At 34.0% G+C, this 25,470-nt stretch overlaps 2 protein-coding genes across 2 annotated transcripts; both read right to left on the bottom strand.

Annotated features, from left to right (window-relative positions):
* Positions 1-79: 79 nt before the first annotated feature.
* On the bottom strand, positions 80-19,200 carry LOC131065621 (AT-hook motif nuclear-localized protein 23-like). Its single transcript, XM_059217983.1, has 4 exons — positions 19,108-19,200; positions 3,892-3,895; positions 3,597-3,630; positions 80-1,092 (listed from the first exon to the last, which is right to left on the bottom strand). Exons 1-4 carry the CDS (start codon positions 19,198-19,200, stop codon positions 315-317), a joined length of 909 nt encoding a protein of 302 aa, XP_059073966.1. The 3' UTR covers positions 80-314.
* Positions 19,201-19,367: 167 nt separating this feature from the next.
* On the bottom strand, positions 19,368-20,860 carry LOC131065631 (AT-hook motif nuclear-localized protein 23). Its single transcript, XM_058000192.2, has one exon. The coding sequence runs from the start codon at positions 20,801-20,803 to the stop codon at positions 19,679-19,681; it is 1,125 nt and encodes a 374-aa protein (XP_057856175.1). The 5' UTR covers positions 20,804-20,860; the 3' UTR covers positions 19,368-19,678.
* Between the last annotated feature and the right edge of the window lie 4,610 nt (positions 20,861-25,470).

Below are 25,470 nucleotides of genomic sequence, written 5' to 3'. Positions count from 1 at the left end.
ATTTAAAAAATTTACACAATCTAATCCGAAAATGATGGATATGAAATACAAAAAAATTTACACACAATCCAATCCCACAGATTGAAATACCATACTTATTAAACCAAAAAACAAGAGTATGTCTGTTTAAGTTCAAAATCTACTTAAACAGCTCCACAGTTCAACTCTCTGTACTTTCAAACTCCTAATCTTCCTAGGGTACGGAGTAGTGATCATCATTAGCTGGATCGAGCAAAGATGCAACGTAAGAAAAACCTCGAAAATCAAAAGAAGAATTTGAGAAATTGGGTACTGATGATCCAGGTGATGGGTTGTCATTGTTCATCCTTGCCGTGTGCTAGCTGATGAAGATAAAATGGGTATTCATTCTGCACATGATTTGCCTGAGATGGGGCAGGAGTGGAAGACCCATTGTTGTGATTTGAAGTGTGCAGATGCATATTACTACTGCCAATGCCATAATTACAAGGGTGCACTACATTTGCTGGAGCAGCTGGTGGTGTTGGTGGACGTGGAAGAAGACTTGGAGTGTAAGAAAACCTATTATTTTGATGATTTGGTTGAGCCGAAAGCACGATGCCCCGAGCAATGCCATTACTACTACTACTACTACTCCCAATACCAATACCAATACCAATACCGTTTTGGGTCAAAGGATCACCCAAACGAAAAGGACTGGCTAAGCGAGTAACTATACTAGTAACTGGACTAGCTGCCCAAAGATTGTCTGCAAAAATATCTCCCTGAATAACCTGTCCTTGAGGACCTTCAAGAGTTGCTTTCAAAGGAAGACTCCAAGAGCTAGGAATAAGAGCACCACACAGCTCTGTCAGCTCAAAAATGCCTTCCAAACTGATGGGCTCCTGATGGCCGGGAGCCCGAATTTTGACTTGACTCACTAACCCACGAGCTGTGGAAATTTTGATTCCAGTCATGTACTGCTTGTTAATGATGTTCATGAACTCATGCAAGCAACGGACTATGTTACTCCCTGTTGACAAGATGAGGGGAATTGGCCTGCTGCCTTCTCCAACTTCCAAATCTTCGCCTGGTTTGGGCCTGTTCTTAGACCCCAAAGGACGGCCCCTTCGCCTCATCCCTTCTGTAGACTCAAACATTTTCTTTTTGCCCTTTCCATTATCGTCTTCTCCAGAGGACTCATTCTCTCCTCCAACTCCATTTGAGAAATCCATGGTGGGAGATTCGATTCAAGAATTGAGTTGAATTGAATTGAATTTTACCAACGTAAATAGACAAAACAATGGATAATTTTACCAAAAAATAGCACTTTCAATTATATTTATAAACATGATTGTTCTTCTAAATATATAATTTTTCTAAATATATTTTCTTTAACAAAATTTAATTAAATTTATTTTATTTTAGAGTTTTTAGTTAAATTTATGAACATGCATATGATTGTTTTATAAATAGATTTTCTTATTTTACTTAAATTTATTTTATTTGAAAGTTTTTAGTTAAATTTATGAACATGCATATGATTGTTCTATAAATATGATTTTTCTAAATGTATTTTATTTTAGAATTTTAAGTTAAATTTATAAACATGATTGTTCTATAAATATAATTTTTGTATTTTATTTAGAATTTTAATTATATTTATAAACATGTATTGATTGTTCTATAAATACAATTTTTCTAAATATATTGAACTTTAAATTTATAAATATGTATATGATTGTTCTATAAATATAATTCTTTCAAATATATTCTATTTTAGAATTGTTAATTAAATTTATAAAAGTACATATAATTGTTCTTTAAATAGTCTTTCTAAATATATTTTACCTTAAATTTATAACTATGTATATAATTTTTTATAAATATAATTTTCTATATTTATTTTAATTTTAATTTCTTTTATTTTAGAGTTTTTAATAAATTTATAAACATGCATATATTTATATAACATTTTATAAATATAATTTTCTAAATGTATTATAGTTTAAATTTTTAATTAAATTTATTTTATTTTAGAGCTTTTAAACAAATATATAAATATCCATATAATAGTTCTATACATATAATTTTCTACATGTATTTTAGTTTAAACTTTTAAATAAATTTATTTTATTTTAGAGTTTTAAATTTATTTTATTTTAGATTTTTTAATTAAATTTATAAATTTGTATATGATTTTTCTATAAATATAATTTTTCTAAATGTATTTTGCTTTAAATTTTTAATTAAATTTCTTTTGTTTTATATATTTTAATTAAATTTATAAACGTGTATATGATTGTTCTATAAATATAAATTTTCTAAATATATTTTACTTTAAATTTATTTTATTTTAGAGTTTTTAATTAAATTTATAAACATATATATGATTGAACTAAATAAATATATAAACATACATATAATTTTTCTATAATTATAATTTTTTTAAATGCAATTTACTTTAAATTTTTAATTAAACTTACTTTCTATAAATGTAATTTTTTAAAATATATTTTAAATAAATTTTTTTAATTAAATTTATAAACATGCAAGCCATTATTCTATAAAAATATATATTTTAAATATATTTTACTCAAATTGTTTTATAGACTCATGCAATGAAAATTAAATCTATTAATAGAATGCACACACTTATTCATAAAAAAATAAAAGATATTTTAAACAACAATATATAAATATATAATCTATAAAAATTATTATATTTTTAATATTATATATTTTATGTTTGATTAGATTGACCCCGAGACCTTCCCCATCCTATGGAAGGCCAAAAGTCACAACTTAGAATTCCACTTCAAATGTCCCTATTGGGAATTGAACTCGGGTCTCTACAGTGAGAACCCAGTGTTTTAACCAGTTAAGCTCAACCCCCTAGACATAATTACAATATTATTAATAAACATGTAATAATTATATTTAATATATAAATAATAATCATATTAATAGATAATATATTATAGTAATAATATTATTTGTAATTTTTAATAAATATATAATAATCATATTATATAAATATTATTTTTTATATATATAAAGATAAATTATTAAAAAAATAATAATTAAATTAATAGATTCTGTATATATTATTATTTATATAATTATTTAATATAATACAAGCATATTAATCATATATAAAAATAATCCACATCTGAAATGTCTTTCACATGGACTTCAAGCCTTATCCTATGACACAATGGTGGATCATCCGCGCTCACATGCGCACAAGAAATAGAATGCATGGATGCATCATATGGTGCTTGCCTTGCTAATGGTGCAATTTTGGATTCTCCATCTAAATGAGAAGTTGCATTTTCCCCTACCAAGGATGCTCATTCCATTGTAAACCCTTTTCCTTAGCAGCCATTGGTTCCATCTATGTGACAAAGGACTTGTTCACAACTTAATTTTATAGAGGTGATTCATCGGGGAGCCCAAGATTTGAATGTGGTCCACAAGCATTTTGGCCCTAATGCACCATCTAGGGTGTCTCTTCCTAACCCTCCTTCCCCCCACACATGTGTCTATCGGAAACCCCCATTTCCCATTTTCCACTTTGAAAATTGTTCCCAAAGTCTATTTAGATAGCTTAGTTTGTAATAGAGAAGCATATATACAAGCGAACAACCTCATTTGTAGATTCATGGAAGTCTGGTTGAAGTTATGTGATCTTCAGTCCTTAATAAGAAATACCTAGAAAGAATATATGGAGGATGAAATAATTATTTACCCTTAAGCCAAAGAATTTTTTATTTTAATTTTGAGTCGAGCTAGCACCTAAGGAACTAGTGCTCAATGTTGGTCCATAGTTTTTTCAATGAGATTTCTTATGCATGAAACCATGGTTCCCTTCTTTTGACCCACAAAATAAATGTTTTTTCTTTAGCACATTTTTGGGTGTGATTGCCTTACCTTCCTGTACAATAATGATAGATAGTGTTTGAAGGCTATTGGAAATGGCTTGGGTAAATATCACAACATCTCAAAAGAAACAATCAGTTATGAAAGCTCCACTTGTGCATGTATATGCATCAAAATTGATGTATCTAAAGGTCTCCCAACATAGATTCCATTGAAGGTAGGCAACATACAATGTAGACAACTTGTAGATTATTAAAAAATAAAAAAATAAGGTGCAGAAAGTGCTTTTCAACTAGACAAGCAAGCTCTTGTGTAGACTAACATTGCCCTAAATGATTGGCCCAACTAGTAGGATGGGGCTGAGTCTTGTCACTATGTTATTTCACTTAATGAGCAAGATGTTTCTATCTCTTCATAAACACTTGTGGGATAGGATCCTACTCTTGATTCACAAGATCAAAATCACAAATATTTTCTTGTTTTTAGTCTCGATGTTTCTTTCACAAAAGCACCTTCAATCGCTATAGAGAATTTAGATTCATAGATCTCATCGGTAGCACCATCAATTCCTGTGGTTATTAATAATGGTGTATCTTTGAATGAGAAAAGTGGCAAAGAACTGAATATATTCCTTAGGAAAAAATAAGGATGGATAGAGGTGAAGAGGAAGAAAAACCCTCCATCAAAAATCTTGCACACAATGACATAAATATCTTCAAATAAAGGATAATTGATTTAAAAAATGTAACTTAGGCACACCCATTTATGGGTTGATGCATATTTTTTTCAAATCCAAAAAATAATGCACTTCTTTAAGGGTCTGATGCACCTTTGTGTGAGTTGATGTTCTTCATCTCCTTTTGATCGATATTTAGACATGGGAGTTGCCTCCTTGATAGTACTTGCCTATTAAAAAATATATATATAAAAAATAAACAAATAATTCCTAATAAAAAAAAAAAAATCTCAAGTACAATTAAAGAACTCATGCTTAGCATATATTTAATATGTAATTAGAAATTAAATGTTATTTAATGGTTTTTTAAAAATAAATGAATAAATTAAATTTTAATTATCATGCATAATTTTATTCAAAATAATAGTTGTCACATGAGACCTTCAACCCTCCTCAACATCATAACCTCTCCAGTGATGCTGTCACTAATAGTTTGAACTTTCAGCGTAGTTGTAGCTAGTTTGTGTTAACAAAATTGGCGAGTTTGTTAGGGTTTGACTCCCACCGATGATAGGTTACTCACCTTGTGGTTGACTATGTCCAATATGGACCTCTTGGTTCAGGGGGCTAAATTATTGTCACATGGGACCTTCAAACCTCCTCGACACCCTAACATCTCCAATGGTGATCTCACTAATAGTTCAAACTTTTGGTGTAGTGGTAGCTAGTTTGTGTTATTAATAATATTTTAAATTAACTAAAAAAAATTAAAATATAAATATGCATGTGATGGTTTAAAAATGATTATTAATAAAAAATCACCGTACTATTATTTTAGCTGAAATTAGCGTTTTGTTCAAATCCCTATTTCTCCCTAAATCATCAAAGTCAGTGAATTGTTAATTATTTTTGTTTAAAATTTGTCGTTTTAGTGCATAGAGCTTCCCAGATGTTACTCCAAAGACACATTTCTTGGGGTTTAATCTTACTTTATATTTTTTCAACCGATCAAAGACGATTGAAAGTATGTCCAAATATGTATCTCTGTCTATTGATTTTCCCAAGAGGTCGTCAACATAATCTTCCACAGTAACGTGCATGAGATCATGAAAGATAGTAGTCATGGCTCTTTGATATGTAGCGCTTGCATTTTTTAGCCCAAAGGGCATGACATTCCAACAGAAAGTTCCCCAAGGACAAGTAAATGTCATTTTGTGCTGATCCTCAAATGCGATTTTTATTTGATTATAGCTAGAGAATCCATCCATCAAAGATAACATCCCATGACCTGCTGTGAGATCGACGATTAAGTCAATATTTGGTAATGGAAAATTGTCCTTAGGACAAGCTTTGTTGATGTCTCTGAAATCTGTACATATTTTGATGCTACAATCTGGTTTACTAATAGGCACTAAGTTGGAGATCCATTCGAGATAATCAATTGGGCGTATGAATCCGACATCCAATAATTTCTCAAGCTTTGCTTTGACTAATAATGCCACTTGTGGATGCATCTTTCTTAATTTCTGTTTCACTGGTTTTGCCCTTGGTTTAGCCGTCAAATGATGCATTACCAAATCTAGATCCAATCCAGGCATATTAGCGTATGACCATGCAAAATTGATTTGTTGTTCTGTGAAGAAACTTATGAACTTTGACCTTTCTGTCTCTGTCAAAGATTGAGCAAGGAATATGTTGTGTGGAACTTCTTCTGTGCCAATGTTTGTTTTGATAGTCTCCTCTACCAGTATGGATGACTTTTTCTCATATGATGCTGGGAGAATGTCGAGCCTTCCATCTTTGGGTGCCTCACAGAGGTTTTCGTCCTCAGATACGTCCTTTCTTTTTACTTTTTTGGGGTCAGACAACACCACAACGTGGTTTTTGCCATAAGACCCTTGATTTGTTTTTATTTTTATATTTTTGCAACTGGAAGGCCTGACACCCTCACCAAAATATGCCACACTTTGAGTTCTATAGTGTATCCTGCTTTATGGTCCCCAAGGGAAGATCATCTCGTATGCTTAGATAATCAATAAAAGCTTCATCATTTTGAAATGTGTCAAACTGTGCAGGTCCTTCATGGTCCCAGTCATTGAGTTGGTGGTGAACAAGGGGAAGGCCTTTGATGTCTTCGAAGTTAGCGGGGCTAAGAGTGAAAATGTAGTTATACTTAGGTATGTCGAGGTAGTTATCGAGGTCATCATTGGCACTCTCCTCATCAGTCTCGATCGTGAACGAATCCAAATTATCATCACTAGTAGCGCATTCTGGGACAGGTGTTCTCATTCTATGTGATTTTGACCTTTAAACTAAAAGCAAGGACTGTGTGGGATCCTCAGGGGTTGTTTCTTGACCAACCTTGAATTTTCTATAAAATTCCTCTTCTTCTGTGGGTTCATCTAGTTCTTTGAATGTCTCGGCGAGTTCATAGTCACTAGAGGATTTGTCTGAATCCCATTCCCATTCATGAGAGCCTGTGGAATAGTGATTCTCTTGTTGAATTTTGGCAACTTTGATTTGTAATGCTTCTCCTATCATTTGAGTGTTTACCTTGGAAGTCATGAAACCAAGTCCTTTCAAACGTTCCTTTTTGAATGTTAATTCTGGTTGTAAAGGTTCAATGATGCCTTCCTTTCTTAAGCCAAGAGGACTTTTGCCATCATACCCAAATTTTTGTAGGATCTTGAATCCTTTGCCATACTTTTCACATGGTAGGTTGATGTGATCTTGTGTATCATTTTCAGGGTCTTTGTAAAGCATTTTGTATAAGTCTTCTTCTTCCAGTTCACCCCATCTTTGAAAGATAGTAAGATCCCATTCAAGTGTAATGATAGATACCCGCTTAGTAGGATGTGGTCATCCGTATTCTTTTGGTGAATTCATGACTTGTTGTAAGTACATGGTTCAATTCAAAGTGTATTCACCCATGCCCTTGTCCTAAAATTTCCCTTTAAGCTCACCTTGTTTTGATGTCGAAGGTTTTAATGATTCAGGATCAATGTATGCAGAAGAAGGGACAACTTCTCTATTACTTGGAATGATCGTCTCAGTTTTCGGTCTCAAGTTATTGCAGTATATGAATGGATTAGGATCTACATTAATTGTTATTTCAACTCCATTGTGAGGAAATTTAATGCATTGGTGATATGTAGATGGAACTGCGCTCATCTCATGAATCCATGGACGTCCTAGTAATATATTGTATGTGAGATCTAGGTCTAGGACTTGACAAACCACTTCCTTTGTAACTGGCCCAACTCTGAGGGGTAGGGTGACTGTGCCCTTGGATGAGCGCTCTTCATCATCATATGCCTTGATGGTAATTTTGTTTGTAGAATTCACAGCTTTATCAGAATATCCCAATTGTTTAATAGTGCTCAACGTACAAATGTTTAGGCCTGCTCCTCCATCTATCAGGACTCATTTTATTCGATGTTTGTGTATGAAGGTCTTAATGTGTAAAGGTGCATTATGTAGTTGGCTCACGGAGGCGTCGTCAACTTCTGTGAATGTAAGGGAGTGTGGAATGGAAAGATATCCCACCATGGCTTGAAACTGGTCCACGTTCAGATCAGTAGGGACAACAGTGTCTCTTAAGATTTTGTCAAGAATAGCTTTATGTGCGGGGGATATGAGTAAGAGCTCGAGGATTGAGATAAGCACGGGTGTCTTCCCTAACTGTTCTACAAGGTCATACTCAAGTTTGGTTGATGAGGAAACAATGTTTTTAGCTGGAGCACCTTGCAAAGTGAATTTACCTCGACGAGTTGTAACATTACATTCAGAGGTAGGTTCGAAAGAAGATCCAATGCCTTTTAGGACAATCTTGGGTCTTTGGGTAGAATTATCAAGTGTTTTGTCCTTGATGATAATGGTAGAGACATAATTGTCCATCAAAATGTGATTGATAGTGGAATCATAGTTATAAGATGCTCTAGTATAGTTGGTTTGATCATCTGTGGCTTTAGCTTTTCCCTTGTCATGTTTTGGGAATGGTTCCTTAAACATCTCATGTTCTTGATTGGATGAGTGTCTTTCAATCTCAATATCACCTCTATCAATGAGATCTTGTATGATGTTCTTCAGTCGATGGCAATTTCCTGTTTTATGACCTTTGCTCTTATGAAATTCACAATATTCTTCATCATTCCACCAATTTGGTTTGACCTTTGGCTCATATGGAGGAAAATCTAGAATTGTGATTATCTTGTTTGCCACTAGCTTCTTGAAAATTGACTCAAGTGGTTCTCCCAATGTAGTGTACTTCCTTCATGATTTGGAAGTTGTTTGAGTATTCACTTGATTGTTAGAGCTTGATCCCAAAAAAATGATTTTGGGTCGCACTATATTGGTATCCACAACACCATCATTGACCGTGTTCTTGTTTTTTTTCCAAAATCTTGGCTTATTTTTTCCTTTAAAGTCCTCTTATTTTTCTTTGAATATCTTAATGACTCCTTGTTCAATTAGGACTTTCTCTGTTGCTAAGCCTTTTTCAATGACGTCCTTGAAGGTGGACAAACAAGCTTTTCTTAGGTCATAACCAATGGCTTTGTTAACATTCTGGGTGAACATTTCTACCATTTGTTTTTGTGGAATTTCACAAGAGCATCTGCTGGCTAGATTCCTCCATCTTTGTAAAAATGATGAAAAAGACTCTCCCTCCCTTTGCTTGGTGTTGTACAAAGTAGTGACTGATATGTTTTTATTTATTTAATTACTTTAGCCTAATTCTTCTGTTAATTAAATAAATTCTTATTTATTTAATTAATTCATTTATCCTCTTCTAGCCTTATTTCTTATTTAAATAAATACCTTTATTTATTTAAATTATCCTTTTTCCTAAATTAAATAAATATCTTATTTATTTAATTGATCCCACTTCTTCTATTACTTAAATGAATCTTTATTTATTTAATTAATTCATTAACCTTTTCCACCTATGACACATATGATTCATCTCTTAATTCCTACACTACCTACCCTCTTATTATTTTATTATTTCCTTTACCTACCCTTTAATCATAGCCGACCATTTATCTTTTACATCTCTCAATCTTATCCCTCCATTTCTTATGGTGTCTTCTATATAAGGAGATGCTTCCTTCATTATCAATCATAATCAATCTATGCATCTCGATCAATTGACTACACTCTTTCATATGCGATCAAGCCTACTTGCAACCACACTTCCGTTCTTTGTTGAGCTCTTGTGCACATAAAATCTGAGAGCAAATATATCAAGCAAGATCAATGGAGATAGGAAGAATGGAGATCCAAACCCTATTGGACATGTGATGGTATAATCTTTGTGATTTTATTTGATTTGCATTGTCTTAGGTAATCTTCATATGTTATGGTGGATCTTTGTTGTTGTTAGGCTAGGGTTTTGTGGTTGAATTCATTTAGCCTTTCAATATTATTGTTGTTATCCATTTTCACCATATACATATACGATAGATAAGATAGCGTGTAGGGTTAACCTAGGTAGGTTAGCATCCAAGTACCTTCTTTTAGCGCGTCAGTAGGTTAGGTTAGCACGTAGATTGTTTTAGCCCATAGGGTTGACAAGAAAGCACATGGGGTAGATAGAGTAGCGCATTAGATAGATTAGCACATAAAATTAGTTTTGTAGCGTAGTGGCAAAACCAGTTAGCGCGTCAGGGGATTTACTGCGTAGGGTAAAGTTTCTAGCGCTTTGGAGAAAAAGGATAGCGCATAAGTAGCAACTTAGCGCATAGGAGCTCTGTGTTAGCATGTAGGATCCAAAAATGGGTGAAAAAGGCTTAGAAGAATGCGTCGAGGGTTGAATAGATTAGGTAGATGGCTTAGGGGGTGATACTCACATGCTGATTGTTTTGAGAGGAGTCTTGAGCCAATGTTTTGCCTACTGTGATGATGTCCGATTCTGATATGATGATTTTTGAGTCTACTGTTGAAATTGCTTTCGATATGAAGTGCCAAGCTGATTGATTGTGTTGATGAGGATCTTGATTTTATTTTGATATGGATCTGTGATTGTTTTCCTTGTGATATGAATTTGATGTCCGATATGAGTCCCAGTTCTTGATTTTTGATATGATTCCTGATGTGATGCTTGCGATATAGATTTTTGATTTGCTTTCTCGATATGGGTCTTGATTTGATGCTTGATTTTTCAATATGGGTCTGGATTTTTGATATGGTTCTTGATATTTGATATGGGTCTTTTGATTTCTTGATACGGTGCTTTGATTGTTGATATGGTTCTTTGACTGATTTCTCGATATGGTGCTTTTGATTTCTCGATATGGGTCCTTTGATTTCTCGATATGGTGCTTTGTTATTTCAAGTTAATTTGCTTTGATTGGATATATCAGATAGATTTGGGAACTGATGATGGACATTTGTTGTTTTGTAGGCACATCTTGGCATTCTTCAGTCGCGAGAGCGATTTTCAAGACCGTGGTCATTGATTCTATGCTTGTCACAGGCCGATAGAGATGTGATTGAGAGATGCGGGTTATCATGTTACTAGACATGCCTCGATATATCAATAACCGGGGTTTGTTGACAAATTTGGCACGGTGACACAAACACCTTCCACTTGGCGACAGGCGAGATAAAAGTCACACCAAAGGACTGTTATCATATTTTACGGATTCCTATAGTCGGAGCCTTGTTGCCATACGAGTAGTCTGAGGAGGGTGGGACAGAGTCTCTCCGTCGCATCTTCTAGGATGATCACATATGCGGGTATGAGATCCCATGGTAGGAGTTTCTGGATCTTAGTTATTCTCAATTACCCTCGGTACTAACAGGTTTAATTGGTGGAATTATGTGTCCCAACTGTAGGTCGAAGGGACTAGCAGTGAGATGGGGGTTGGTATAAGAGGATATGGTCATGTAGGGACGCAGGTTCGCATGGGGGTCCTGTATGTTAGCCCACCTTTACAGAGAGCTTCACCAGGCGGTGTATCTAGGATACAACAATTTATCAGCGGGGGTGACACTACTGCAGGTGTGGGCATGGGAGCAACAAGGCCACTTGCAAACAGGGATAGGCTAGTTGGTCAAGCATACGCTTATGGGTATACCAGTATAGTTGTCCAGCGTAAGCTAGGAAAACTAAAGCATTAGCGAAGGGTACTGAATGACATCGATTCAGTCATTTGGAGACCATACATGGATTGTGAGGTGTGTGTTGAGGATGAGCTAGAGATGCCCTATGTTTATATGTCGAGATATTTGATTAGGCGAATGCCCTTTATTATCGAGCAATTTTTGCACAATCGTGTTTAGTGGCAGTATGGTAGACAAGAGGAGATGCCACAGAGAGCTTGTTTATATGCTCGGCGACGACAGGATGTGCCAGAGTGGGGACCCACTATGGATAGTGTAGTGGCGGTAGAGGAGTATATGACATTTGCAGGCCAGATTTGGGATTATGGAGCTAGGGTTGTTGATGCTAGGATGATAGAGGAGTTCATAGCGTACTTCGTGGCACATGCAGTGACATGTATATTAGATATGATAGAGATGCTACCTGCCTTTGATGATGATGATGATGATGATGATGATGAGCAGCTAGAGAGGCAAGGGGGAGTTAGACAAAGAGATGAGGAGATAGGAGATGATGGAGGGGATGGTAGAGGAGGTGATGGAGGAGGAGGAGGAGATAGAGGAGGTGGTGGAGGTGGAGGGAGAGGAGGAGATGGTGGAGGAGGTGAATGTGGAGGGAGAGGAGGAGATAGAGGAGGTGGTGGAGGTGGAGGGAGAGGAGGAAATAGATGAGGTGGTGGGGGAGATGGAGGGAGAGGAGGAGGTGGTGGGAGAGATGGATGGAGAGGAGGAGGGCTCATTCTTGGTACTAGTGGAGTTGGTAGGGCAGATTTGGGATTATAGAGATGAGGTTGTGGATGCGGGTATGACCAAGGAGTTCTCTGTAGTTGATCAACTAGGTTGTATTGAGTCTTGGGGAGAGTTGCTGATGTTGATGTGTTCCCTCTTAAGACATATTTTTGAGATCTAGTTGTGACATTGATCGACTCATGTTCTTGCTTGTCCTTGATTTTGATGACATTCACTTGGTTGTCATCTGTCGATATGTGATTGATACTGTTGTCGTATATGTGATTTATACGATCTCCTTTGGTATCATTTGATGATGAAGCTCCTCCCTTGTTCTAATTTGAAAGAGGATTTTTAAAGGCTGCATGGTCACCATTTGTTTTGTGATTGTCAATTGTTAAGTCGCCTCTATTGATCATGTATTGAACAATGTTTTTCAACTTCATGCAATTATTTGTGTGATGTCCTTTGTTTCGATGAAAATCACAAAAAATGCGAGTCATTCCACCAAGGTGATTTGATCTGAGGTTCATAGTTGCTCGTGGATGGTAATGTAATGATCTTGTTTGCTAATAGTTCTCGAACGTTGATTCTAAGGTTTTCCCTAAGAGTGTGTAAATGTGTTGAGATGGGAAGGTGTTGATGTTGCCTCTTTGGTTGGTATTATTTCCTCGGTTAGTGTTGTTGCCTTGGTTATTGTTGTTGCCTTGGTAGTTTTTGTTGGTATTTGATGTTGAGGCTCCTTGATTGGTATTCTGCGGATAAGTGTTAGTGCCTTGATTAACACTTTTTTGATTTTTGTTAGATAGTGGGTTACCTGATAAAGCCAAAACTGGTTGTTTGGATTTCACATTATCATCAACTACCCCATCATTAACAACATTTTTGTTCCTTGTCCAAAATCTAGATTTGTCTAAAGTGTTGTTGTTGTTGTTTTGATTGTTAAAGGGGTGAGTGTTTGATGAGTTAGCTCCTTCCTTAAAGAACTTCAATGTTCCTTTCTTGATGCAGGCTTCCTCCACTTGGATTCCATTTTCTATCAGCTTGGCAAAAGATGGTATGCATTGGAGCTTGAGTTGATAACTCATCTCACTATTTAGATTATCTATAAAGATCTCCATCTTTTCCTTTTCAAGCACAACTCGAGGATATCTTAAAACCATACATCTCCACCGCTGAAGAAACACCATGAATGTTTCATTGTTCTTTTGTTTGGTGTTACATACATCTAACATAGTGATTGCGTGTTGAATATTATAGGAGTATTGTGTGATAAATTTATTCACCAACTCATCAAATGATCTGATGGGAGGTGTGAGTTTAGACAACTACTCCATTGTTTGCCCTCCCAAACTTTGTGGGAATAGTCTCATCAAGTAAGTGTCATCATGAGCAAACTCTAGGCTTATGGTACAAAATTCCCGAATGTGATCACGGGGATCACTTTTACCATCGTACTTGTCATACTTTGGTATATCTAAATTTGGGGGAAAGGTATCATGTTCAATCTCCTATCAAAAGAATAAGGATAGATCTCATCCAAGGAGTATCACATCGTGGTTCCTTGTTGCATGTCCTGCATTTGCCTCTGTAGCATTTGGATTTTTTGTGTAAGAGCGACCATGGGTGCATTTGTACGTCGAGGGAGGGCTTCCTCCATTTCATTAATATTGTCCCAATTGCAGGCATGGTTGTGTTTAGGGGTGTGGTTTTGCTCAGGTATGATTTCCGGATCATGTGTTTCTTCTTCTCTTTGTTGGTCATGATAGGTGTAATTCTAGACCTTGTTCTAAAAATTATTTTGTTTACATTCCTTAAGTTTTCAGTATCGAAATATTCTGGAAGTCTAACTCCTTTTCTAGTTAGCATGAGTAGGTATTTTTCTTTGTCTGCTTCGATATGTCTTTCCAGGAGCCTTTGGAATGATGGGTTTTCTTGGCACTCTTGGAGAAGTTCCTCGGTGATTTTTGTATCACCCATATTAGCATACTCATCAAAAGGGTTGGATAATCTATGAACCATACTTGATTCTGGTTGTGATTTCCTTTGTTTGTTTCTCTGAGATCGAGTGACTGTGGGCATCTAGTAAATTTCTATCGAAATGACCACTACTTCATCTAGGGGAGTTCCTAGTGGTGTTGGTGGTTCAGGTTGAGCTACGTTATAAGTGATACATAATTGCGAGAACAAAGTGGATTTGATCCTTCCTTCATAAATCATTGGTTGAATGCTTCTTTCTAAATATAAGCTCTCCTTCTCAATGGTTCCTTGTCAAACTCGTTTGATTTGCCTTGAATATACAATCACATGTGACACAAAAATGCGCGATGTGATTTAAAGAGTTGGCGATTGATATAGAGAAACTTATTCCTTCTTGCAAGTGCCTTAGAACTAGGTTGTCTCTTCTTCAACTTAGTTTTGTGATGAAGACTTGTTCTTCTCAAAATATGAGGAGTGGTCATATACGAATGATCAAAGGTTTGATGTTGATGTTGGATTTGGATACTTCATTTGAAGAAATCAAGCTTACTTTATCAAGTAGAGGTTTAGTTAGATTCGCCTCTACGACAAAGTGTGTCAAATGATATGGATAAAAGTTTCTCGATATGGAAACTTGATTTGACAACTTAAGGATTTAAACTAGGTATTTTGTTTTGATGGAATCCGTTAGATGGTGGAACTTTGATCAATGTTATGATACTGCATGATTTTGTTGGATGAAGTCTTATCTCAAGCTAGTTTAAGATTCGAAAAAAATTGTTCTAAGGACACCTTGTTGATTTTGGAATTGTTTTCTCTGATAATTTGATTCGGATTTTGACTGCTAAGTTTGACAAAATACCAAAAAGGGTACTCAAGACTGTCGATGAAATTTTCCTGAAAGGTCTGAATTGCTCTTTGTTTTTTTTGGTTTTTGAATATACGCTAAAACAGAGACTGGATGTGCTAACAAATGTTCCAGATGCGCCACAGAAGGTTCTCTATGCGCTAAGCTACCTCTTCTATGTGCTGACTTAGATTGTTTGAAATTGACTTGGTTGGACAAGTCACGCGCTAATATATCCAGATTACGCGCTACTGTTTGAGCTGAGAGCGCTAAGATATGACACCTATGCGCCAAGCTAATGTTTAAATGCGCTAGACTGGTGTCGAAAAGTGTCACTAAAATTTTTACCAATAGGATATTGGTTATGCACTAATGTGACTGCTTAAAGCGCCATGTTTTGGTTTAAATGCACTACAAAATGGTTGATATGCACTAGGAAGTTGCTCCTACGTGCTAAGCTGCCATGATTTCTTTGCTTCTATTGCTTTTGGGTATTTTTAACTTGTGTTTTGGATGGATGATTTTTCAAAAAATAAATTGCAAACAGAACATGAAAGAGATAACAAATTTTGCCTATGCTAGAAAATTAGTGTATGTTCTGTGAGGATGTGTTCAAATCCTCGATGTTTTCACTAGATTAGATAACAAGTAATACAGATTAAATAGACTCTTTATTCAAAGGTCATTAACAATATCATAGCCCACTAGTCTCGACACTCCATCATCTCAAACAACCATGTCACCCCCTAGAGGGCGCCCCTTTTTTTGCTTTTTGCCAGAAATTAACTCAAAGTGAATTGCTTCACAATTGAGTAGTTATCTTGGGAGATATATGGTGAGTGATCTTGGGGGCGGATTCTTCCCCACCCTTGCACTATGATGTTGAAAATGTTTGGATTCTGACTTGACTCAAAGTTTCTAGTGCTAAGGTTCTTAATTAGCCTTCTGTTCGGTCTTCAGTGATAAACTCCCTTGGGAGGCTTTCCAACCTTTAGAAAAAAGACTTTATGTATCTTAAAGATACTAGGGGAAGACTAATCACTGAGCAAAACCATTAAAGGGGACTTTTATCAACCTCCACATTTGATTATAGTGGGTTGGAACACTTGGTGATAAAGCCATTTTCCACTTATGTCATTCCCCTCTCATCGACCATTAATGATGCTCTAAGAACAGCTCAGGAGGGCAGGCTTGCTAAAGGTTTTAAATGCTTAAAATAAAAAAAGCATAAGAGTGGTTTGGCTTTTTGATCACCCAATTAAGGGGAGAGCATATACCTTCCACTTTCGAGACAAAACAAACAAGTTCTTTTTATCCTTCAAATCAATGATTTTGCTAACTTCTACTTGGAGATTTTGCTCCAAAAAGCATGGTGTTCTTTTTAACTTTGTATAACAATTATTTTCTATCTAAAAATTGGAAATCCTGGTCAACAAAAGAAATTGCGATTTTGGTCAACAAAAGTAAAGTCGATAAGTAGAAATTTTCTCGCTTCACACAAAATAAAGATGAGGTTCCTTTTATCCTTTGAAAAATGACAATGAGTTCTTTTTTATGTACCGAAGGAAAGTGGAGTTATTCTTACCTTTGTAAATTGAAAAGCAAACTTGTTTGTTCTTTTAAACCCAAAAGAAGTGTTTTCCTAACTTGCAAGAATGGAAAATTTGCTTTGTTGTTCTTTTTATCTATGCAATAAAGAAAAGATTGAGTTTTGTTTTAAACACCAAAAGGAAAGCATGAAGTTCATTTTATGCATCCCAAACAAATCATGAGGTTCATTTTAAGCTTTTGCCAAAAAAAGAAAGGTGAGTTCTTTTTACTAACTTTGAAAGAAAGCAAAGAAAACTAAACTAACTCCTTTTGTTTTTGCACAAAAAGATTAGAACCCGCACACAGTCAGTTAGAAAGAAAAATCACAATCATGATGATGGGCTTCACAAGCCTAAAATTTTCCTTCTTTGGTTACAATTTTTCCTTTTTCTCTATTGGAACTATGCGCTAGACTGCTGCACAGATGCGCTACAAAAAAGTGTAGATCTGGTACACTGGCTACTGAATGCGCTACACTGTTTACCGAATGAACCACTCTAGCTACCAAATGCGCTATGATGATACAAAATAAAACCAAAATGCTATGCGCTAACAAAAAGTCTATATGCGCTAGAAAACAGGTCTAATGCGCTAAACAATATATCAAAAGTGCTAACTAAAGGTTCCTACGAGCTAAAGAAATGTCCCAACATGCTAAAACAACTTTTCTGCGTGCTTGCAATCTTGCTTCTACATAAAAAATGATGTGATTAATGGGGTTATGCCCCACGGTGGGCGCCAAAAATTTGTGCGGGAAATGTGGGCGACATAAACATAAAAGTCTATTTTCAAAGTGTCCACACACCAATGAGACTCTTGGTGAAAGTTATAGGAGCTATATTGAATAGCTCAACTTTCCAAGGGGTGTTCTATTGTTCTCTATCTCATAGGATCTCTGAAGTCAATGTCTTTGCTCTTAGATCACTGAGCAAAGTGACTTAGGAATGACAACACCAAGAATGCGTGATGTTTGCTTATAAGTATGAATGCATTCCTACAACATGTATAATATGGAAACTAGAATGATTTAAACTAGTATGAATATGATGCTACGATAAAGATTAGTAATCCTATCCTAACAAGATATACTAGTCCAACATGGATATGCTATGATATTAAAAATGTTTCTAAATGCTTAATGTGTTTTAACAAAGAGAGGCTTGATGCTTAGTAAAATGAGTATAAGTTAGATGCATGAAAACTTGGATCTTTCAAAATGATAGAATGAGAGCTCTATTTATAGGGAAAATAGGGCAATGGATGGTCAAGATTGAGTAATCTTAACAAGGGCCAGGATTGAAAGTTAATCAATCCATGTTCACAATTCTCAACAATGAAATGGTGACAATTTTCAACAAGAGGTTGCTTGAGAGGGAATGTAAGAAGCATTAAATGCTTGAGAAGACATGAAGGTTACCTTAGGAGGTAAGGTTAAGGTTAGATTAGAGTCATCCATTGGATAAAACTTTTATCCAAGGGGTAAACTCTTGTGCAAGGTTAAAGGGATAACCAAGGGTAAAGCCATGAATGCTTGGGTTAGATGAAGATTGAGTTAGGGAAAAAGTCTCTAACCATGCAAGAAAGGTGAGTTAACTATTAATGGTTTGGAAGACTTTGGGGACAAATTTGTAAGAGTTCTTCCAAATTTGGGGGAACTCAACAAGTTAGCTTGTTGAAGACATAAAGGCTTTAATGCTTTTGTAAGACTTTCCCCCAAATTTGAGAAGTGACATCCTCAAATTTAGGGAAATGAGATGATTGGAGGGCTTAGGCTAATTGATTAGGATTAGATGGGCTCTAGAAGAATTTAAAAGGGGTTTAGGAGGCAAGTGGGAGATGTAGGAAAATGCAAGTGGATGGAGGGGAATTTTAATTAAAATAAATTACTTTATTTCAACTAAAATAGAAGAAACTTGCATAAATACAAGTGGGAGATTTAAATAAATAAATTAGATTTATTTACTTGCAAGGATCAATTTAATTAAATGTAAATTTAATAAAAATGGGAGAAAGGAGAATTAATTAAATAAAGTGATTTATTTAATTAAAGGCTAGAAAAGGCTTAGGTGAACTTAATTAAATAAATTGAGTAATTCATTTAATTAAATAGATGAATGGGGAGAATTTAATTAAATAGAATAATACGGTTAAAATGAATATTAAATATTCATTTAAGAAAGTGGTCATTTTTATACGTCTACACCTTTAAATATTATTAATTGAAATCTATTAATAATTGACTAATACACAACTAGATTATGAGAAAAAATAAATTTAAATCTAGTGTTCCACATAAATGCGTTCCCCCCCCCCCAAATCTAAGTCCCCCTGTCCAGAAAACCCGTCCTCGAAACTTTTTCCCTTTGTCCCCATCCCTGAAGCCCGTCCCAACATCCCCCGTCTCCCCCGGCCGTGGAACAATGTTTAAATCCATATATAACCAAGTGCAAACTCCCATATAAATTTTCTAATTTGATGTTAACATTGCATCCGTATCTTGATTTAGAATCATCAAAGCTTAAAAACATGAGATATTCATCCACTAGCTTTCTTTCATTTTAATACTTTAATTAGATTATTTGACATCCAACATATAAATCCACAAATCATGTTCACCAATGTGGTTCAACCTTGACTCTCATTTGATTCAGATTTAACTAGGCACCCCTTTTTAAGGCAATTACATGTGAGAAAAATCTGATGCCATATATCCAAATTGAGAATCTTTAACCAATCCTTCCTTGAAAGAATTCTATTCACCTTATGAATGTCAACCACCTGTATATAAAGCTCAACCACCTGTATATGATGTAAGGTATCAACAAACTATACAAGTACTAGCTCTAAAACTATAACCAGTCAGCACAAGAAAGAAAAGTGTATATGTTACAACTCTTTGTCCTTTTAAACCCCTAATCCTCCCAGGGTACGGAGTAATGACCACCATTAGCTGGATCGGGCAAAGATGCAAAGTTAGAAATATCAAAAGGAGAATCAAAGGGAGAAATTGAGAAGTCGGGTATTGATGCCATTGTAAGGTAGTCATTAATGTTCATCCCTAGTGCAGCTGTAGATGAAGATGGGTATTCATTCTTCACATGATGATTTGCCTGAGATGAAGATGGTGGTGCTGGAGTTGAAAAGGGGCCGGAAAAGTAGCCATTGTTGAGGAAATCGGCTACTGATGGTCCAGGTATTGCTGGAGGGTAGTCATTGTTCATCCTTGCCGTGTGATGATGAGGAGAAGATGGGTATTCATTCTGCACATCATTTGCCTGAGATAATGGACCAGGAGTTGGAGCAGCTGTCGAAAATCCATTGTTGTGCATATGCATATTACTACTGCCAATGCCATTACAAGGGCGTAGTACATTTGGTGCAGGCTGAGATGGAGCAGCTGGTCCTGGTGGTGGAAGAAGATTTAATGGAGTAGATGGAAACCCATTATTCTTAGCCGAAGAAGGAGGCATGATGCCATTACCAAGACCATTACCATATTGGGTCATTAAAGGATTACCCAAACGAAAAGGACTGGCTAAGCGAGTAACTAGAATGGTAAGCGGACCAGCTGCCAAAAGATGGTCTTCAAAAATTTCTCCCTTAATAACCTGTCCTTGAGGAGCTTCAAGAGTTGCTTTCAGAGGGAGATTCCAAGAGGCAGGAATAAGAGCACCACACAGCCCTGTCAGCTCAAAAATTCCTTCCAAACTGATGGGCTCCTGATGGCCGGGAGCCCGAATTTTGACTTGGCTCACTAATCCACGAGCTGTGGAAATGAAGATTCCAGTCACGTGGTTGTCAATGAAATGATGCAAGCAACGGACTATGTTACTCCCTGTTGACAAGATGAGGGGAATTGGCCTGCTGCCTTCTCCAACTTCCAAATCTTCGCCTGGTTTGGGCCTGTTCTTAGACCCCAAAGGACGGCCCCTTCGCCTCATCCCTTCTGTAGACTCAAACATTTTCTTTTTGCCCTTTCCATTATCGTCTTCTCCAGAGGACTCATTCTCTCCTCCAACTCCATTTGAGAATTCCATGGTGGGAGATTCGATTCAAGAATTGAGTTGAATTGAATTGAATTTTACCAACGTAAATAGACAAAACAATGGATAATTTTACCAAAAAAATAGCACTCTCAATTATATTTATAAACATGATTGTTCTTCTAAATATAGAAATATATTTTACTTTAACAAAATTTAATTAATTTTATTTTAGTTCAGTGTTTTTAGTTAAATTTATGAACATGCATATGATTGTTCTATTAATAGAATTTTTGTATTTTACTTTAAATTTATTTTATTTTAGAGTTTTTAGTTAAATTTATGAACATGCATATGATTGTTTTATAAATATAATTTTTCTAAATGTATTTTATTTTAGAATTTTTAGTTAAATTTATAAACATGTATATGAAAGTCCTATAAATATAATTTTTCTAAATAAATTGTACTTTAAGTTTATAAACATGTATATGAGTATTCTATAAATATAATTCTTCCAAATATATTTTATTTTAGAGTTGTTAATTAAATTTATAAACATGCATATAATTGTTCTTTAAATATAGTTTTTCTAAATATATTTTACTTTAAATTTATAAACATGTATTGATTGTTCTATAAATACAATTTTTCTAAATAAATTGTACTTTAAGTTTATAAACATGTATATGAGTATTCTATAAATATAATTCTTCCAAATATATTTTATTTTAGAGTTGTTAATTAAATTTATAAACATGCATATAATTGTTCTTTAAATATAGTTTTTCTAAATATATTTTACTTTAAATTTTTAAAGAAAATCTATAATCATGTATATAATTTTCTATACCTATACTTTTCTATATGTATTTTAGTTTAAATTTTTAAATAAATTTATTTTATTTTAGAGTTTTTAATTAAATTTATAAACATGCATATATTTATATAACATTTTATAAATATAATTTTCTAATTGTATTTTAGTTTAAATTTATAAAAAATTTCTAATTAAATTAAAAACTCTAAAATAAAATAAGTAGTAATTACATTTATAGAAAGTAAGCTAAATTAAAAATTCAAAGTGCAATACATTTAGAAAAATTATATTTATGGAAGAATCATATGTATGTTTATAAATTTCATTAAAATTTCTAGAGTAAAATAAATTTAATTATTTTTTTAAAATTTAAATATATTTAGAAAAATTATATAATAGAACAATCATATACATGTTTATAAATTTAATTAAAATTTCTAAAATAAAAAAAAATTAATTTAAAGTATAATACATTTAAAAATAATACATTTATAAAACAATTATATACATGTTTATGAATTTAATTAAAAATTTAAAGTAAAATACATTTAGAATTTTTTTTTAATTGTATCTTTGGCCATCTCTCTAGCCTTGGGCATTAACTCCTCCAAAGACTCCATTCTTCTTGCATAATCCTTAAATTTTGCCTCAAGCTTTTCTATATCATCTATAAGGGAAGAATCTCTTGTGGTAGTAGGGGATGATAAAAAAGAATTGCACCTAAAGGAATTGGAGGAGGATCACTTATTCTCATAGAATTTCTTAACCACACATAATCCATATATAATTTATTTTATGCCTCATTCAACACAACTTGATCTTTCTTTATTCTATCTATTTCCTTTATTTGGTTCTCTACTACAGCTTGGGAAAACATTGCTAAATGCAAAGTGATGGCGGTAGCCTCTAAAGCCATTGTATCCTTTAGTGTTCGAAGAACTACATTATCCTTTGTATCTTGTACAACATGTAACAAATTTGACTTACCTATCCTTAGAGTCTTGGCCCATTGAGTTAATTATTTGATCATAGGGTGACACCATATCCCTCTAACACCATTTTTATTAACATTATCAAATTTCCACAATAATATCTACAACTTCTTCTGGATTTGATTACATGACATTTTTTTTACATCAACGCTTTGGATCACACTCTATGACCCATCATCAGGAAGATTAGAGAATGGCAAGATATGAAAGAAGGCAAATTGCATTCTCTAATCATCTTGATGATGGACCATAGAGTGTGATCTAAAAAATTGATGCAAAAAAAAAGTCACATAATCAAATCCAGATGCAACTATAAATACCATTTTTCATGAGGGTTTCATTAGTTAGGCAATATTATATTACGTGCATTTATATTGGGGGGTTTAATATCCCAAAATTCCTTAATCATATATAGCCTATCTGGTGAAAATAGGTTTTTTTTAAATTTAGACTGAAAAATTATGTAATATTTTGTGAAAATAGGGGGGGAGGGGGCGGGGGGTTAATTCAGGCTATGTATTGGGAGAGGGTGACAAAAAAGGATTTTAAGGGAATATTTTTGGAAAATAGGAGGATTATTTAGTATGCCATGAATGTACGTGCTATAACCTAGGTTCACTAAGTGAAGCCATCGTACCATTTTTATTATCAAACTCTATAGAAAATATTGGATCATCCTATTTCCATATTTGATCAAGCAATAAAATTTATTCAAAATCCCAATTTGGAACTAGTAGCATGCCTCTCTCTTGAATCATCATCGTGGCTTCATATGGGCTTATATAATTGTTGTTAGTGTTGAAGTTCATTGAAAGTAGAGACAACTATCTCTCCGTGCTCATATTCTTTCATTTTAATTTTTATCCAAAAGCCCTTGAATTTTTGGATGAATAGCAGCCATTTCCATTAATTATAGATTAAAGTACACTATTCACAAAATAAGGTAGGGGGATATAAGATCACCCCTCAGGATCCATACGAATAGCCCAGAGAGTCTAGAAAGCGTGGACATAGCCCCCCCCAAAAAAAACAACAACAATAAAAGTCACTAAGTGGCTAAAGCAGTGGTTGAAGGTGGTTGAGGTGGATCTCTGTCCTCCTTGGTAACCCATACATCAACGAGGCTAGGAGTGTCATTTCGAAGGGTCTAACCCTCATCAACAACATTATCCTCCTTATCTTCATCCCTACGATCAAGGTGTGAGAATGCTTTGGTAGAATTGGACCAACCACCATCTCCTCTAGAAGGCCAACCAACTGCATCTCTAAAAGCATGACTCATGCCACCCCAACCCTATATAGAGGTAGAACCCCTACAGGTAGGGGAGGAGGAGAGCTGCCTGTTATAATCTTGGCTACCACCAAAGTGATGATGACACTGTGACTATAGGGTAGGAGCTTTGGCCACATTAGCAACTGCTAGCAGGAGACTGGTCCCAAGAAACCAAGATGTCAAGAGGCACTTTGGCAATCATATAGGGAGTATTTCCCCAATTCTCCAGAAGCCCTTGGAGGTGGGCTACTTCTATCACAACCTTATTTGTTTGTACTTTGATCTAGAGCAAAACATCCTTAGAAATATGAGCTTAATCAAAAAGTGAGTCATTAACATCAAGAGAGCTATGAGAAAAAATAATAGCATTTTTATCTTTTAAAAGAGAAAAAACATGTATATAATACTTTAAATTTTAAATTAAATTTATTTAATTTTATAATTTTTGATTAAATTTATAAACATGTACATATAATGTTTTATAAATATATTTTTCTAAATGTATTTAAGTTTGATTTTTTAATTAAATTTATTTTATTTTAGAGTTTTTAATTAAACTTAAAAACATTAATATAATTGTTCTATAAATATAATTTTCTAGATCTATTTTAGTTTAAATTTTTTATTATATTTATAAACATGTATATGATTGTTCTATAAATATAATCTTTCTAAATGTATATTACTTTAAATTTTGTAATTAAATTTATAAACATGTATATAATTGTTCTATAAATATATTTTTTAAATGTATTTTACTTCAAATTTTTTAATTACATTTATTTTCTTTTAAATATTTTAATTAAATTTATAAACATATATATGATTTTTTTTATAAATATATTTTACTTTAAAAAATTTCATTAGTGAAAGGGTGCAAGAGACATATTTTTCATTCATGTATCAATAATGCCGACATATCTAGGTAGGTGGCCTACTAGTACTAGAGGAATTTTCATGTCCAAGCAACCTAATCATTTCAAGATATATTACAACCATAGTGTCTTTCAATAACCATAAGAAGTGCCAAACTTTTGCATGACTATTCTCTCAACCATGGAATTGAGGAATATCTCATTTTAACCTATTCGCGAATGACAATTTTGAACACAATTTTGGAATAAGATTAAGAAAAACGTAAACTTAGATAGTAAAGAGGCATAACATTGCACATACATCTATCATGCAATATAATAAAAACATGGAGAAATAATAGAGATCCAAATTCATTAATTGAATGAGTGATTAATTACAATGCTCGCATTAGTCACATAGTAAAAGTGAGCCTTATTCTTGATTATGGGTAAAAGCAAAATATCGTGTCATACTTTAATAAAGGCACCGATCAACATAACTAAAACCATTTAACTTTGACTGTAGAAAAGTGACATTTCTAAATTGAATTTTGAAATAATGTAAATTGACCAAATGTATAAATATTAATTAAATTTATGTTTTTTATTTTTAAAAAATTTTAAGAAAAAAATTAATATTTTTTTTTAATAATTTCAAAGATAGATTTTTCATTGTTGAAAAATGCTGAAAATCAGGTTTTTTAGTTGGCACCACACAAGAAAATGAAAATGGACTTATTTTTTTCTGATTTTTTTTCCAAGTAAAGAACAATTATATGCAG

Source organism: Cryptomeria japonica, chromosome 3 (assembly GCF_030272615.1).
Source record: "Cryptomeria japonica chromosome 3, Sugi_1.0, whole genome shotgun sequence".
In the NCBI taxonomy this organism is placed as follows: domain Eukaryota; kingdom Viridiplantae; phylum Streptophyta; class Pinopsida; order Cupressales; family Cupressaceae; genus Cryptomeria; species Cryptomeria japonica.
Note: the sequence above shows the minus strand (reverse complement) of the source record. Positions and strands in the feature narration are given on the sequence as shown.